General features: G+C 41.5%; 1 protein-coding gene across 1 annotated transcript in view; it reads left to right on the forward strand.

Moving 5' to 3' along the window:
- The window catches only part of C2CD2 (C2 calcium dependent domain containing 2), a gene marked incomplete at its 5' end in the record, with an annotated part of 88,821 nt that overhangs the window by 38,233 nt on the left and 36,328 nt on the right, over positions 1-14,260 (forward strand). Inside the window, 5 exons of the mRNA XM_019523880.1 lie at positions 725-844; positions 1,356-1,460; positions 7,283-7,402; positions 7,687-7,807; positions 11,560-11,668. Coding sequence (XP_019379425.1) covers positions 725-844; positions 1,356-1,460; positions 7,283-7,402; positions 7,687-7,807; positions 11,560-11,668 — 575 coding nt within the window. The remainder of the gene's footprint in view (positions 1-724; positions 845-1,355; positions 1,461-7,282; positions 7,403-7,686; positions 7,808-11,559; positions 11,669-14,260) is intronic.

Here is a 14,260-nt window from a genome sequence, read left to right on the forward strand (position 1 = left end):
TGAGCAGGAAAGTGAGTGGGGAGCTGGGGGAAGGAAGGAGAAGCTGGGGGAGAGATTGGGGAGTTGGGGAAGTGGGGGACTGGGGCCAGGCAGGGCCCCTCCATACTACCCTATCCCCTCCTCCAGCCCCCTCTCCATCCCCTACTTACCTGGCACAGGGCCCAGGTCCAGATCGCTGCAGCAGTATTGGGGAAAGAAACAGCCATAGAGACACTCTGGCTGATTACCAAAGCATCTCTGTGGAGGACCGAGCTTCTGGTTGCCTCAGGACACAGTCTGGGACTGTGCCCTGCCCCGCTTTTTTCTCCTGGGGTATTTTTAGATACCTGGATATCCAGGCATCAAATTTTGCCCCCATGCTGCATATTTGCAGCATGGAGAATGTTTTTTTTGTTCCCGCACGTGCATCTTGCAGCATCTCAAAGGGGTTTGAAATGCTGTAAGAGGCACATGCGTGCTCGTGTGGACGTGCCCTAAGAGTGTAGATGTGACATCCAGGCACTTAAGTCTGCCTTCATATACAATGAGGGATATTTCTCAATTAATTAGGACTTATTAAATGAATATGCTAAAATGAAGGCTTTTGTATGTGCTATTTACCAAGGTTAGGAATTCCTGAACTCTTTGATTGCTCTGCCTACACAGAGTAGACTATTTTAAAACCATTTTACCCTTACTTTCAAGAAACCATCTGAAGAAGGCCATATTTCTTTTTTTCCCCTAGGTGATTTCTTGTGATGTAGTGGGAGATTCTATTCAATTTTTTGTCAGCGTGTCTCAGAGTTCACACGCTACCACAGAATGTCACTTGTACAGCGTGAAACTGTCTCCACTTCATTTGCAGGTAAAGTGCTTTGTTTTAAATCTTTCTGTCTCTCCCCCGTCTCCCCTTCCCTCTAAGATTTGAAAGTAATTGGACCTCTTTTTTTTCATTTATTTTACCTGTCATAGTGTGGTCCAGCAAGATAGTGCATTTGAATCTCATTGTCACAAAGACATTTATATTCTTAACTTAAAAATACTCATGCGTCCCAGCTAGTTGTATAACCTTCCAGGGAGAGTGATGGAGGTAAGGAACATGGTATTTATGTATTTGTAGACTGATGCTAAACATTTTGGTCTATAAATCTGATATTTTTGATCCATAACCAGATTACACTCTAAAAGCTGAAATAATGTTTTCTATTTTCTCAGAATACTATAACTTAAGAGTTAAATTTAAAGTTGGCATCACTGACTGCTGTGGAACTGTAGTTGCTTACATCAATGATGAGGCTGACCTAGTGCTTTTCTGTAGAAGGCAAACTATTTGTAAGACTTTTTAAAAATAAAAATAATCTATGTCATTTCAACAGCTGGAACTCTGCATGAAAGAGAAAGGAGAAGACATTGAAGTTGTGTGGTCCTTCATTAATGCCCCAGAAACGAATATTGAAATCCACCCAAAAGCAGTGCAGGAGGTCAGTCAATAAGTTTCTGTTGGTTTCTTCAACAAAATCGTTTAGGTTAAGTTACGAATTTTCTATGCACCTAGCCTCCTACAAAGATGCCTAAGCATTAAAGCTTGGTTGAGATAAATTAGACACAGTCTGAGAAAGAAACCTTTTGCTGTATCTTTGGATTCATTCTGACATACTTTGATTTGTCTTAATTTTATATAAAATGACTCTGATTTAAGGTACTACTACAGTTTCCCAAGTTAATTTGAAAAATGTAAGGCCCTGCACCATCTAGGCTGGTATTGGAAGATGGCAGTGTTTTTTTGAAACAGTGTTGAATTTGGCATATTTTTATTTGTACAAAAAAATCTAAATACCTTGGCCTTCTGCAGTTCCCTTTATGTATGCAGTTGGTTCGTGCTTTCTGATTTGTGCACATATTTGGAACCATTCATTAATCCTCACCCTCATGCTTCCCAGACTAGGGAGTTGTACCTTTTTATGGCCTGTTACACCTGTTTCACTAAGGGGGTGCCTGTATGGCATGCAGTGTCTTATGTGTTTAAGCTTTAGTCCAGTTCCAAAATATTTCTGAGGAGATGTACTGACTGACTAGTGACCTAGGGAAAACCCAGTTTTTTCATAGATTTTTACATAAATGTGAAACAAAACACACTTCAGAAGACTTCTTTAAATGTAGATTTACTGTGTATGTGGAGCAGCCTAAATGATACCATTCCAAGCAGTTATGGTCAGTTATCCACATATAAAATGGTTGCTAAGTGCATATTGACAGATCATAATGGTTCTGACATAGTAATTGTGGCCAGCTGTATTCAAAACTCTGTTTTTTTGAGAAGACTGACTACCAGGTATTGAGAGCCATCAGAATCTGTGGTTCTCTGCTTGGGTTTAAAAAACAAACAGACAAAACCTTAATTGGAGTAACTACAGGTTTTATAGTTATATACCCTGCTGGTGTATATTTGATTTGTATTAATGTTGGAGGGGAAATACCAATATGTTGAAACCTGTAAACAGTGTACACTTGGAAATTGTTTCAGCATCCTGTATTTTAAGGATGCTTTATTTCCACACCCTCTCCACCTCACCTTTTTTTTGAAGAAAGTACTTTCCAGTCTGACTCTGAAGAACTGAAGATCTTGCTTGCATACAAGTCTTGCATTCCCAAGATGAAATCTATGGATTTTTGAAAGTAACTTGGCTATGGTTTTAATGTTCCATCTGTTCGGAGGATTGAATGAAAGAAAGCTCATATTTGAAAGGAGATAGGGACTATTATGTGGTGTATGCACATGTGTGTGGGCAGAGGGAGAGAGATTTGGGGTGAGGGTTGCATGTTAACTTGTTTTGGATTTAGAGTTGTAGTAAGGAGGAGACTTGAGCAGAGAAAAACCCTTGAGTTATCAAAGAAAGAGGCATTTTATCACAGGCAAGAATGGGAGGAAAGTCTGAAAAATGCATAAGGCAAGAAAGAGAACGTGTCTACATAGGGAGAACTTTTCACAAGAAAATGAGGAAGAGGAGCTGTTGTTGCAGAATAATTCATTGTTAGGATATTCCAGAAGCATTCCCAGCCTGGATGGTATTTTAGAATAAATCACTTCATTCTTGAATAGTTGCTTCACTTTGGAAATACCCTAATTAACCTGAAGTGGAATCTACCCTGGGAGCTGTTCTCAATTGGCTGTTGAGTAGCAGCTTGTCTTGAAAAGCTGTTAAAATAGACTTCCATGTGAAATTCTTAGGTTCTTTCCAATATACTTTTATTGGATCAGGAGGGTAGGTAGGCAAGGTTTTAATTCTGACTGATGACCAGGTCTTTCCTATAATATGGTTTCTCTATTGCTTGTATTCATAACTTGGTAACAATAAGTGGAAGAAGTCAACAAGCAAGTGGAGTGTAATCTTTGAGACACCTCTGTTTATAGATTTTTAATTTTTTTTTTACTTTTTCCCTCATGATTAGTATGTGTTTCACGTTCAAAATTTAGCTCTAAATGTTAATGTGTGTGCAGGTTTTTGTTTAAGGAATCAGAACTCATGATGGAGGTGATATGTTTTATTAGACCAACTAGATTTTTGCAAAAAAAAATCTTTAGTTGCAAATTTTCAGGCACAAGCTCTCTTTTTCAGGCATAGAAGAAAAAATTGTAAACATTTTCCTAGGTAGAAATGAAAGTTCATATTTCATAGGAGAGTTGAAGGTGTGGTAAAATCTCCTGTCTGAAACAGTTCATTTTATGCAGATTAGGCTGAGAGAAAAGTTGGAATAGTCTGTTTACCTTGAAGTTGTTTGGTGGTAAGAAGGATGTAGTCATATCTCCTTCTGCTTATGATGTTTCATATTTCACAGAAGAATAAAAAGATGGAATGCTCTTCTGGGCCAGTATTTCTTATGTGGTAAGGTTTTTGTTTAAGACTTTAAGCAAACTGCTTCAACCAGGCATGAGAAAAATATCTGAAAAATAATCTAATGATACTTGGCAAATTTACTTGTTACCAAAATTAGAGTTTCCTGGAATTCTCCAGATTTCAAAAATATATATTTTTCTTCAAAGCAAATTGTTTTTTATACCCCCTTTCCCAGAAAAGTCTTGTTAAAAAATAAAACTGAAAACCGAGTGGAAGTTTTCAACAGGCCGTAACCAAGACTTAACTATACACCTCCTTGTTGTGCAAAGGAAAGTGACAATGTCCAAATGGACAATATGGAAATTGAGTTGTAATAGTCCTTTGGATATTGTGGAGCACTGTATCATGCAACTTGCCCACCTTATTTTTTTCTCATTTTGCTGGTGCCTAAACTTGTTATAGGAGGCACATCTGTATGTGTGACATACAGTTAGTTAATTCTGTCAACAATGCCTGCATGTATTCAAAGGACAGCCCTGTACAATGGGTAGTAAAATAGGATTTATGGACATTGCCAGTTGGAATTTTTCAGGCTACCTAGTAAACCATCAGAGTTCAAAGGTTAGGAAAGCACTCTGACTTTGAATTCAGGTAGACCTGTAATGATGATTTATTTACCTCACTTTCTAGAACAGGGAAGAGCTCAGGTTTGTGATGCATAGGACATTCCTTTCCCAAGTTCTAAGAGTTAACAGCATGTGGTCACTGTGTTGCAGCAGGAGCTTAGGGTCTTCCAAAGTTGGGTGTTCATTTTGATGGATGCCCAAAGTATGGGGACCGATTCTTCCAGTAACCTGTTAAAATAGGTTGGCTTTTACAACAGGATCTTCTTAACCACCCAAATAATGTGGTTCATCTGAATTGAGTACATGGCATGTGCTGTGCTCTGGTAGAAATAAATGTTTTAGGGCAGGAGGAACAACCTGTGCTACAAGTGGCATGGGCGACCTCTGTGTGTAGCACTTGGTAGATCAAGGAAGAGATAGGCAGCACAGCAGTATATAGGGCAGCGTGGGCAGTCAGGCAGGGAGTACGAGGCAGGAAGCAGAGCAGCAGTTTGGGCAGAAGGAAGGGATTGGAGTGATACGTGGAGAGGGATCAGGGCGAACTTATGGCATGCTTGCCAAAAAGTTTGGCCCCCAATGGTTTAGAGTATGGCTTCCAGTGACTAATAATTGGGTATACTGAATGCATATATGTATTTATGCATATGTTTATGTTGTATAACAGGGCTGTCCAACTTCTGGGTACCTGTGACCCACACGCCATGCAGGTTACCATCTGGGGGCTGCACAAGGTGCAAGCCATAGACCTGGGGGCCACTTGAGATGTGGACAGCATCCCTGCCCCCATTGTCCCTAATTGTGAAGGCAGCCTAACATGCACTCTTCCCCACCCCAAACAAACATACCACAGGAAGCCTGGCTCCCCCTTGCTGCCTGAGCAAACCCCACTTCCCCTTTCTCTCCTGGCCACACATGCCACCCACCTGCAGTGCAAGAAGCCCTAATTTCTTTCTTTATTGTATGCACTATGAGCTGCCCGACTCTTTTCTCTGCTGTAGGTACAGTCCCAGCAGCCCCTGCTTGCATGCAGCTTTGGCATCCTGCCCTCTCCTGCTCTGCCACCTTGTCCCCAGCTGGAGCAGGATGTAAAAACTGGAGGAGGAAGGGTAAGCCTGTAGAACCCAGTTTCCACAGCAGGAGCAATAGTGAGGTAGGGGGAGGGAAGGGGTGGTGGCTGGCCAGGAGTCTGGAGCCCACATGCTAACCCTTTGGGGGCTGCATGTGGTCCGTGGGCCACCAGTTGGACAGCTCTGTTGTATAAGATCCTGTAAGGTGGCTCCCTTTCTTTAGAAGTTTTGGACAGTAACAGCATGCTCTTCTTTTAGAACATAAGAAACGCTATACTGGCAATCCACAGCTCTATATAGCCTAGTATCTGTTTCATGGGATATGATACTCAGGATATTGGGGGCTTATTGGAAATACATAGAAGAGTTCTCTGTTGTGGAGGCACTGCCCCAGCCTGTCCGTATATTTTGCTCTCCATCTCGAAGGAATGGAAGTTGAGCCTTACCTAAATTCTGCCTGGAACACTTCCCCTCCAATTTTTGCTTCTATGCAATAATTTAATTTTAAAAGCCCTGTCCAATTGCAAATATAGAAGAAAAATAAATGTTGAATAGCATGCTGTCACTGATCAGCTCCGGCAGTAAACTTTATACCAGACCAACAGAAAGCAGCTTGCTGCGATTTTATTTTTATATAAAAATGCACCAATCTGGTAAAGCTACCTCCATAAACATTTGGCAATGAACTCTGATGCCTGTAACATTAAGGACCAAGGATAAATGCATGTTGCTGTGAAATGCATCTAGAAAGAATTTTGTGGCTAAGCAAAATGAGTAAGAATAGTAGCCTCAGTTTCCTGACTTGAGCAGCCTGTCAGATGTGCAGCTGAAGGCCTGATAGGATCTGAGGTGGGATCCTCACAATCAAGCTTCCTGCTCTGCCACATGTACATGGCAGGAGACATGATTGTGGGATCCAGCATCAGATCCCAATACAGCTTATTGGTAGTGAAGAGGGAGTCTGAGATCACAATCCCAGGCTCTCCTTGCACCAGCAAGTAGCAAGCTTCCAGGCTGGAACCCCTGTCAGCTGATCTGGGCTCAGCTGATCCAGCCCAGCTGGGGACTCCCAGGCACAGGAACACATGGTGTGGCCACGGGCTGGAAGTCCAGATCAGCTCTCAGGGCTCCCAGCCTGTGGGGGTATACTTCAGGGCTGAGAGCCTCAGCTTGACCAACACTTTTTGTGTAGTAACTTTGTGACTTATTCTTTGTTTTATCACATCATTAATTGCATTAACATGTTGCCAGGTAAAAACTCAAGATGTGATTACCCGGTTAAGATTGAGAGAGTCTTAAGCGCCACCCTACTGATTGGTCTGTGTTGACTGTGAGGCACTGCTTCTCAGCTATTGTAAATCAGCACCATTTCATTTAAGTCTGTGGAGCTGTGCTGGTTGACACTACCTGATAATATGCTTCGTCTTTTTTCTTCTATCTGTTTATATGTACCAGTGAGATGGTCCAGTGTTACAGTGTGTGAAATCATTGAGATTCCATTTTGATGTTAGTAAGGACTCTACCCTTTCTGTATGTCAGTACTGCATTTTACTTTTATACTGCATATTTTTGGTCTCTCTCTCAGACGTTGTTTTTTATTTATCAAGTGACTAAATAATTGCTCACCATGTCTGGTTGTTGGCAGTAGACCTTTTTCTGACAAAGCATACTCTGATATTAGAGTAGACTGCATGCTCAGCTTTCAAATGAATTTCTGTATTTGATATTGCTTCTCCTGATTAATTAGAAGCATGATTTTTTTCTTCCCTACTAGGGTCAGATGCCTGGGACATGTGCAATATCTGTACTCAGAGATATTTTGGAGAATCTGTTTATTTCAGTTTCTCCATCAGTAGTTTTGAGTACAAAGCCTACAGACATAAAGGAGGTACAGGTGAGTACAGGCATTTTTCCAGCTCCTTTTTTTGTTAATATTTTGATCTCAAGAAAAAAGGCATTCATGACCCAGTGAATAAGTCATAAAGTGAATAAATACGGGAAACATAAAATTGCATGACCATTGGCACAGAAGATTTTGGAATACACAACTCATATGAATAGCTAATGCTACACTCCAGGATTTTTGTTTGTTTTTTAATAATTTAACATGGTGGTTGTGAGCATGTGACACATCCAGTAGCATTTTACGTCATCTCTTGTCTTGCTTCATTTTCACAGAATGTACAGAACGTAGGAACTCTCCCTCAGGGCACCAGTCCTCCTAAACCTCCAAGGGCCCATGAACTGAAACTGCTAGTAAAGGATATCATGGCTACCCTGATGGATCCCAGTGCTGCAGGTGAAACAGTTACTTTAATGCAGCAGGTCTTCTGCTTCAAAGCTACAAGGAGAGCAATATTAACAAAAAAGTCTTAATGATCACGCTTTTGGATGGAATGTATTGCAATTGGGTGGATCAGATAAGTTAATTTATTTTCTCCCAGGATGTGGATTTCCCTTTCCCATCAGCTGCCCCCATGTCAAGCAGAATGGGTTCTCTCTCCTCTGTCCCCTCTAGTTCCTAGAATGAGTACATGGGATGGATAACTCTATTTTCATTTGAATAATTGAGACTCCTTTTCAAAGCTCAAGGCACCTTGGCACACAACAAAATGCCAGCAGCATTAAATAACTATTCCAAAAAGGATTTTAGCAGCCAGTCATCACCACAAGAAAACTTCTTCTTCAATACCCTAATGCCATTATGGGAAGTACCCCTTTAACCGTTTGCCAGAACCATACTAAGCAGATGACTTCTGTGGTATGCTGTATTTGGGCTCCAGAGGCCTTTGTACACACCACAAAATTAACCTTTAAAGTGACTTAAATGCCCTTTTGCACTGCTTTAACGCTGTTTACGCTGTCAGCAGCGTATTGTGCATTAAATGACTTCGGGACGCAGCAAAATAAAACATGTCCAACATGTTTTAGTTTGCTACCTTACAGCTGCAGAGGGAAGCACTGGTCCCTGTGCAGCTCAGGGGCTGTGCAGGAAGCCCATCCAGGCAGGACCCCCTGAAGGGGGGGGAAAAAAAAGCTGTGAGCCTGATCTTTTTTTTTTTTCCCCTCTCCAGAGCCTACCTGCTTGCCTGAGCTGTGTGGGGCCACAGTGCTTTCCTCTGTGGCTGCAGGGGGGCCTGGTGCTTCCTGGGAGCACCCAGGCCAGGTGCCTGTGGGTGGGTACTGCCTGGGAGGCGCCACTGCTACTGCAGAAGGAAGCACTAGCCTCTCCCCGCAGCTCAGGGACCGCTCCGCCTATCGGCAGCTCACCAAAGCTGTGTTTTTAAAACCCACCACTTCAATTTAGGGAGAATTAAACCAAAGTAAACCCCTGGGATGTGTATAAGCAGCCCTGGGGACCAGAATAGTGGCTATTATACACTGTGCAAATTGTGGTGGGCTCCTTCCATAACCCTGGCAAACCATGGTACATTGCCCCCTGTTCCTTCCCAATTAAGGGGGTGTTCTGAGGCAGCAGTGGTTCCTTTATGATGAGACTTTAACAAGAGTTGCATTGCCTGAGACCAGGAAGGAGGAGCAGAAGACCCTGTTGCTAATGTGAGAATACAAAGGCTCCACAGAGATGGATTGCCCTGTTCTTAAGCACATTTATCAAGGGCAGCCTGAGAAGAGAAGGATGTAGACTATTTGTGTGCAGTTCTAAGTATGTGTGGGGTGGGTGTGATATTTCCATTTGGTCATGAAAACCCCAGAGAACCTCAACTGAGGGAGGCAGATTTTCTGGGAAGTAGTTGGAAGTGGTCCAGCAGGAATAACTAATTTTCATGGAAATCTGTGGACCTATTTCAGCTCTAAAAATCTGCAAAACTAAATCTTAATAAAAGGTTTCAAGGAAGCCTCTTGATCCATTTCATATGCGTCGTTGCTAAGCAGTTCTCAAACTTACTACTTAAATCAGTTGCCAATCCTGTTTTAAAAACTGCCCCTACATAAGCTGTTGCATTCTGGTATATGATTAAGTGACTTGGTATTGCACTGAGATGATTATTAGGTATGGTTCTTGTTTAACCTTCATACATCCACTCTCTTGTAAACAAATCCATCATTCTTGTTTTCTTCTCTGCAGAACAATGAAAGGAACCTGTAAACATGGTCAGTGAGTTTGACTTCCTAGTTCTAGAAAGCTGACAGTTTAGCTATATAAAAAAGAGAGAGACCAACAAACACTATTATATCATATTGTGATTCACCCAAACAGCACTGATCTTAAATTGCATGTCGCTCGATCTGAAGCTGCTTTTTTATACAGTGATCAATCCTGAGAGATCCCTCCAGGAGCAAAATCATCAGTAAAACGTCCCGTCTGAATAAAGATATGCTGTGAGAGTGGCTGAGGGGAAATTAGTCATTGGTTTGGGCCAAATGTAGAGTGAAACCAAAAACTAGGTCACAGTCCTCTGAAACCAGTTGTGCCGCGTATGTTTGAGAAGGAGGCTTTCAGCCTGTCTTGCAAGTATTTAAACTTCTTCAAGCTCAAGCCTGCCTGCTTAAATGTTTTTGTGAGAGAGATAAACTGAGGTCCTGTCATCTCTTGTCACTAGTGATCCCACAACATTTTGTATGCTCATGTTTGTTGAGTCTTGCCAAATTACAGTTTGGTTAATTAGACTCTCTCCCTACCTATGTTTATCCTACTCTTGCAGTGGGGTATAGTAGCTTTAATTTTCTGTTTCATGTTGTTTATGTAATCCTTCAGTTCTGGAGGTGGAGAGGATGTGAGAGAGCCCTACATAACCTATTGCAAATAAGTTTTTCAAGGTAGTGTTTGGAGTGCTGAATGCTCTAGGAGTCTTAAGGAAGGGTAGATTTCTACCTTATAGACTTATATATCTACATTTAAAATGTGTTTTTTAAATTTATTTTTTTAATTTAAATGTATTTGCTTAAATCAAAAGTACATCTCTGATATGCTTTATCGTTAGACTGTAAGGTGCAAATGTATCCTGCTTTCTCCCTGACTTTAGACTAACACAGCTAATTACCTCTCTGTTTTCTACTTCAGTTAAAACAGTTTAACCTTAAATGAACTTTAACCTACCCATAACAATGGCTTAATAAGGATTTGTTGGTAGGGTGGTGCCTTAGACACTAATTGGCTCAAAGAGGCATGAGCTTTCATAGGCAACCTCCTACTTTGTCAGTTGCTATGGATTATTTTAAAAGCTAACGTTCACTAATAGACACTTTGTGTTTACATGGGTCATCTCTCATATACAGGGTTCAAATAATGCACATCTGAAACAATCTGATACACATAATTGGCAGAAGAACTAGAGTAGCATGTAACTTTATTTCTGCCTACAAATCTTAATGCAGATGTGCATGTGTTTTCTTGCAACTATTCTGGATAGTCCAGAATCCCAAGATGAAAAGCAGTGACTTCTGAACCTAAATGCAAAAAAAAATCATTATCTTGTATAGTTTCTGAAAAATACAAATATTCGTTGTTAATGCAAACAATTCCTGCATGGAAATTCACTAGTTTACCTAGTAAACACCTTTTCCCTACAACCCCATGCACATTTGTGCATTAGTAGACCAATTCCCTCGACTGGCCTGATTAATTTTTAAAAAATTGTCCACATCAATTATTCATTGGCAGTTCTGCTTGGCACGTGGCCAGTAGGGACTCCAGGTCATTTAAAAATGCATATCTCAAACCACTTAGATGCTCTTTATAATAGCACTTCCTGTTATTGTTACCCGCATCCTCTTCTCATCCCTCCAGGGTTAGTTTCACCCACATTTTTCACTTCTTGTCTAAAATGAATGTAAGCTCATCAGGGCATGAATTGTTTCCTATTATGTTTGTATTGCATGTAGAATAGTAAGGCCCCAATTTTGACTGGAGTGTCTGGATATTAGCATAATACAAGTAAGTGGAGGCAAGGAGAGTTTCATGGGGAAGCAGCATTTTCCCAGTGGTCGATAAAAATGCACAGTATATAAGATGCCTATCTTGCACACCTTTTAAGTAAATATACTTCCTGGTGAAGTCAACTATTGTGTGTTTCTGTTTCCCTATTACAGGCAGCCTGAACCTCATATGTATAAGTCAGTTGAATGATCCTTCACAGAAATTCTCCAGTTCTGTAACCAAAAATGCTACAAACCTCTCTTGGAAGGAGGAGTTCATCTTGTGAGTTTGCACTGAGATAATGGCTTCTATTAAATGTTTTCGCATTCTGCAGTGACCTGCTACTTAGGGGAAGGAATAATGTCTTTAAAATATTCTGTCCAAGTCCTCCAAAAATGTGATAGGACACTAGCAAGGGACAAAGTGTTGTGCTGGTACTGTCTTATGGCAACTGTTGATGTGGATTTCTAAATCACTTTTATTTTCAGGACTGGGGAGCATAGAAATATAGCTTCTAATATAGGTGCATGAGAAAGTAAGAATATTAAACTATCTAAAAGTGTGCACTATAGGAAGTGTGCGCAACCTTTGTTGTCTAACTCTTCTCTTATCCAAGGAAAAGAGACTAGTGTACAAAGAACAGATCTAGCAAAAGAGGATTAGTGACTGCTTCACTCCCAGCTTGTGGTGTGGAGTGAAATCTGAAGGGATCTGTTCTGCAGTGTAAAGGGGAAAGGACCATAGGAGTGCACAGGTCTACAGCTGTGACGGTTGCTTGCCTGAACTCCATTTGCAGAATTCATACAGAAGAGGCAAGAGGGCTGAGAGAGCAGCAATAATCAATAGTTTGTGTCTTTTGAAAGAGAAGTGGTAGGACATATAGTCTGAGGTAGCATAGGACTTGCAGAAAGCTGGTCCCATTACAATGTGCAGAAAAGCCTATGATTTAACAGCAGAGAGGAATTTGAAGTTGGAGGTATATATGCATCTTTTAGGACCTGTCCCTTTGAATATACATCATAAAGCAATTCTGAACGCTCTCTTATTCTACCATGTGCTCAGATGGAAGCTTTGTCCAGTGCAAGCTGATTGTCCCTCATCCTGCTGTCAGGTCTAATAAAAGTTTATTAACCAGGAAGCACCCTTTTTCGGACACCTCAGTCCTGTGTTAGTTTATTGTTCTGTTTTCTGATTTAGTGATGAGAAAGAAGCCTTAAGACTTCAGCCTTTTTGTAAAGCCCTAGGCTCAATCCTCTTGCTTAACAACAAGATTCTTTGCAACCACACTGCTGGATATAGCACAGAGGTGGTGGGCAATACTTGTATAGCACTCTAGTTCATAAAGCATTTTGAAAAACTCCAGAATAGATCAACTGCATTTGCAAACTACTTCTACCACCTGTTGGTGGAACAGAGTGTCTGTTCAACATAGCATAGCAGCTGTATCACCCAATATTTTAGGACAGGAAGTTTCAAAGAATACCCTTTCCTATTGAAAGTGCAGGGGAAGGTCAAGCAAGCAGGATGTGATTAATGTAACTGGAATTTGACTGTGACACTAGGGATATTGGTCTCTTTATAGTAATGGGTGCTTTTAGAAGTGTCTAAGATATACAGGCTTGCAAGAAAGTTCTGGTGCAGGGGTTGGCACCATCCAGCCCACAGAGCCTCAGATCCAGCCCTGGTCAGGACTTTTACTAGGGTTGGAAGTCAGCGGCAAGGAGTGGTGCCAGGGCCTCCATTTTTGGGGAAGGAAATGGGTGGCAGCAGCAGCAGCACCAGGCCAAGTAAGCAGAAGCTATGTACAGGAAAAGCCACCACAGTGGCAACTGGGCCAGAGCACCATCTCACTTTGGACCCAAGCCAGGTTGTTATGGAGCCTTAATGGTTAGGATTTGGTTGTATGCCTTCTTTCCTCCCTTTCAGGGATGGTGCCCCAGGATCATATTGGTGGCACTTTTCAAGCCAACACCACTTGACTTTCTGCTGCACCCTTTGACTTCCTTGGAAGTCTCTGTGGTTCAATGCCCCCTGCTGAGCTTAAGTCAATAATGCCTTCACGTGGAGGTGATACGGCTGCAACTGAACATCTTGTGCTGCTGAAACAGAGGCATAATGTAAATACATGTTTTTGAGCACTTGGACTTACTGCAGGAGGAATAAAATGAACTTTAGAGGGAGTTCCACAACACACATCCGTTATGCCTTGCGTCCATTAACTGATTGTGATGGACGCAGGGTAATGAATAAAGGAATATACATTTCAGTAAGGAAGCAAAAATTTGTCATGCTGATCATGTCATAGCGATAGGTTGCCAATTCTTGTTCATTTATAATAACACTCGAGGCAGTGTTTATATAAAGGCCGTGTTTTAATGGAAACATTCAGGCAATCCAACTCCAGTGATAATGCTAAAGAGATCCAATTTCAGTCTTCCAGTTCAGTTTTCCTTCACTTTTCCCCTTTTTCCTCAAGCTAATTGAGGTCAGGTGGTGCTAGACACAAGTTCTCAGTAAGGTCCTTGACATGTTGTTCAGCTTTCCCAGAGACTGGTTTGAGTTGTACTGTAGTCTAGCATGAAGCAGAGGGGGAGAAATAATTCAAAATGAATGTACAATAAAACATATAAATAAAAGATAAATAAAATAAGGCTCATGGAGGCTTCATAGTTTCATAGTTTCTAGGGTCGGAAAGGACCTGAGCAGATCATCTAGTCCGACCCCCTGCCATGGCAGGAAAGAGTACTGGGGTCAAACGACCCCAGCAAGGTGTTCATCTAACCTCCTCTTAAAAACCCCCAGGGTAGGAGCCTGCACCACCTCTCTTGGAAGTTGGTTCCAGACCCTAGCCGCCCTGACCGTGAAATAGCACCT

The sequence above is a fragment of the Gavialis gangeticus genome, unplaced genomic scaffold, assembly GCF_001723915.1.
Source record: "Gavialis gangeticus isolate Ggan-Ray unplaced genomic scaffold, GavGan_comp1, whole genome shotgun sequence".
Taxonomy (NCBI): Eukaryota; Metazoa; Chordata; order Crocodylia; family Gavialidae; genus Gavialis; species Gavialis gangeticus.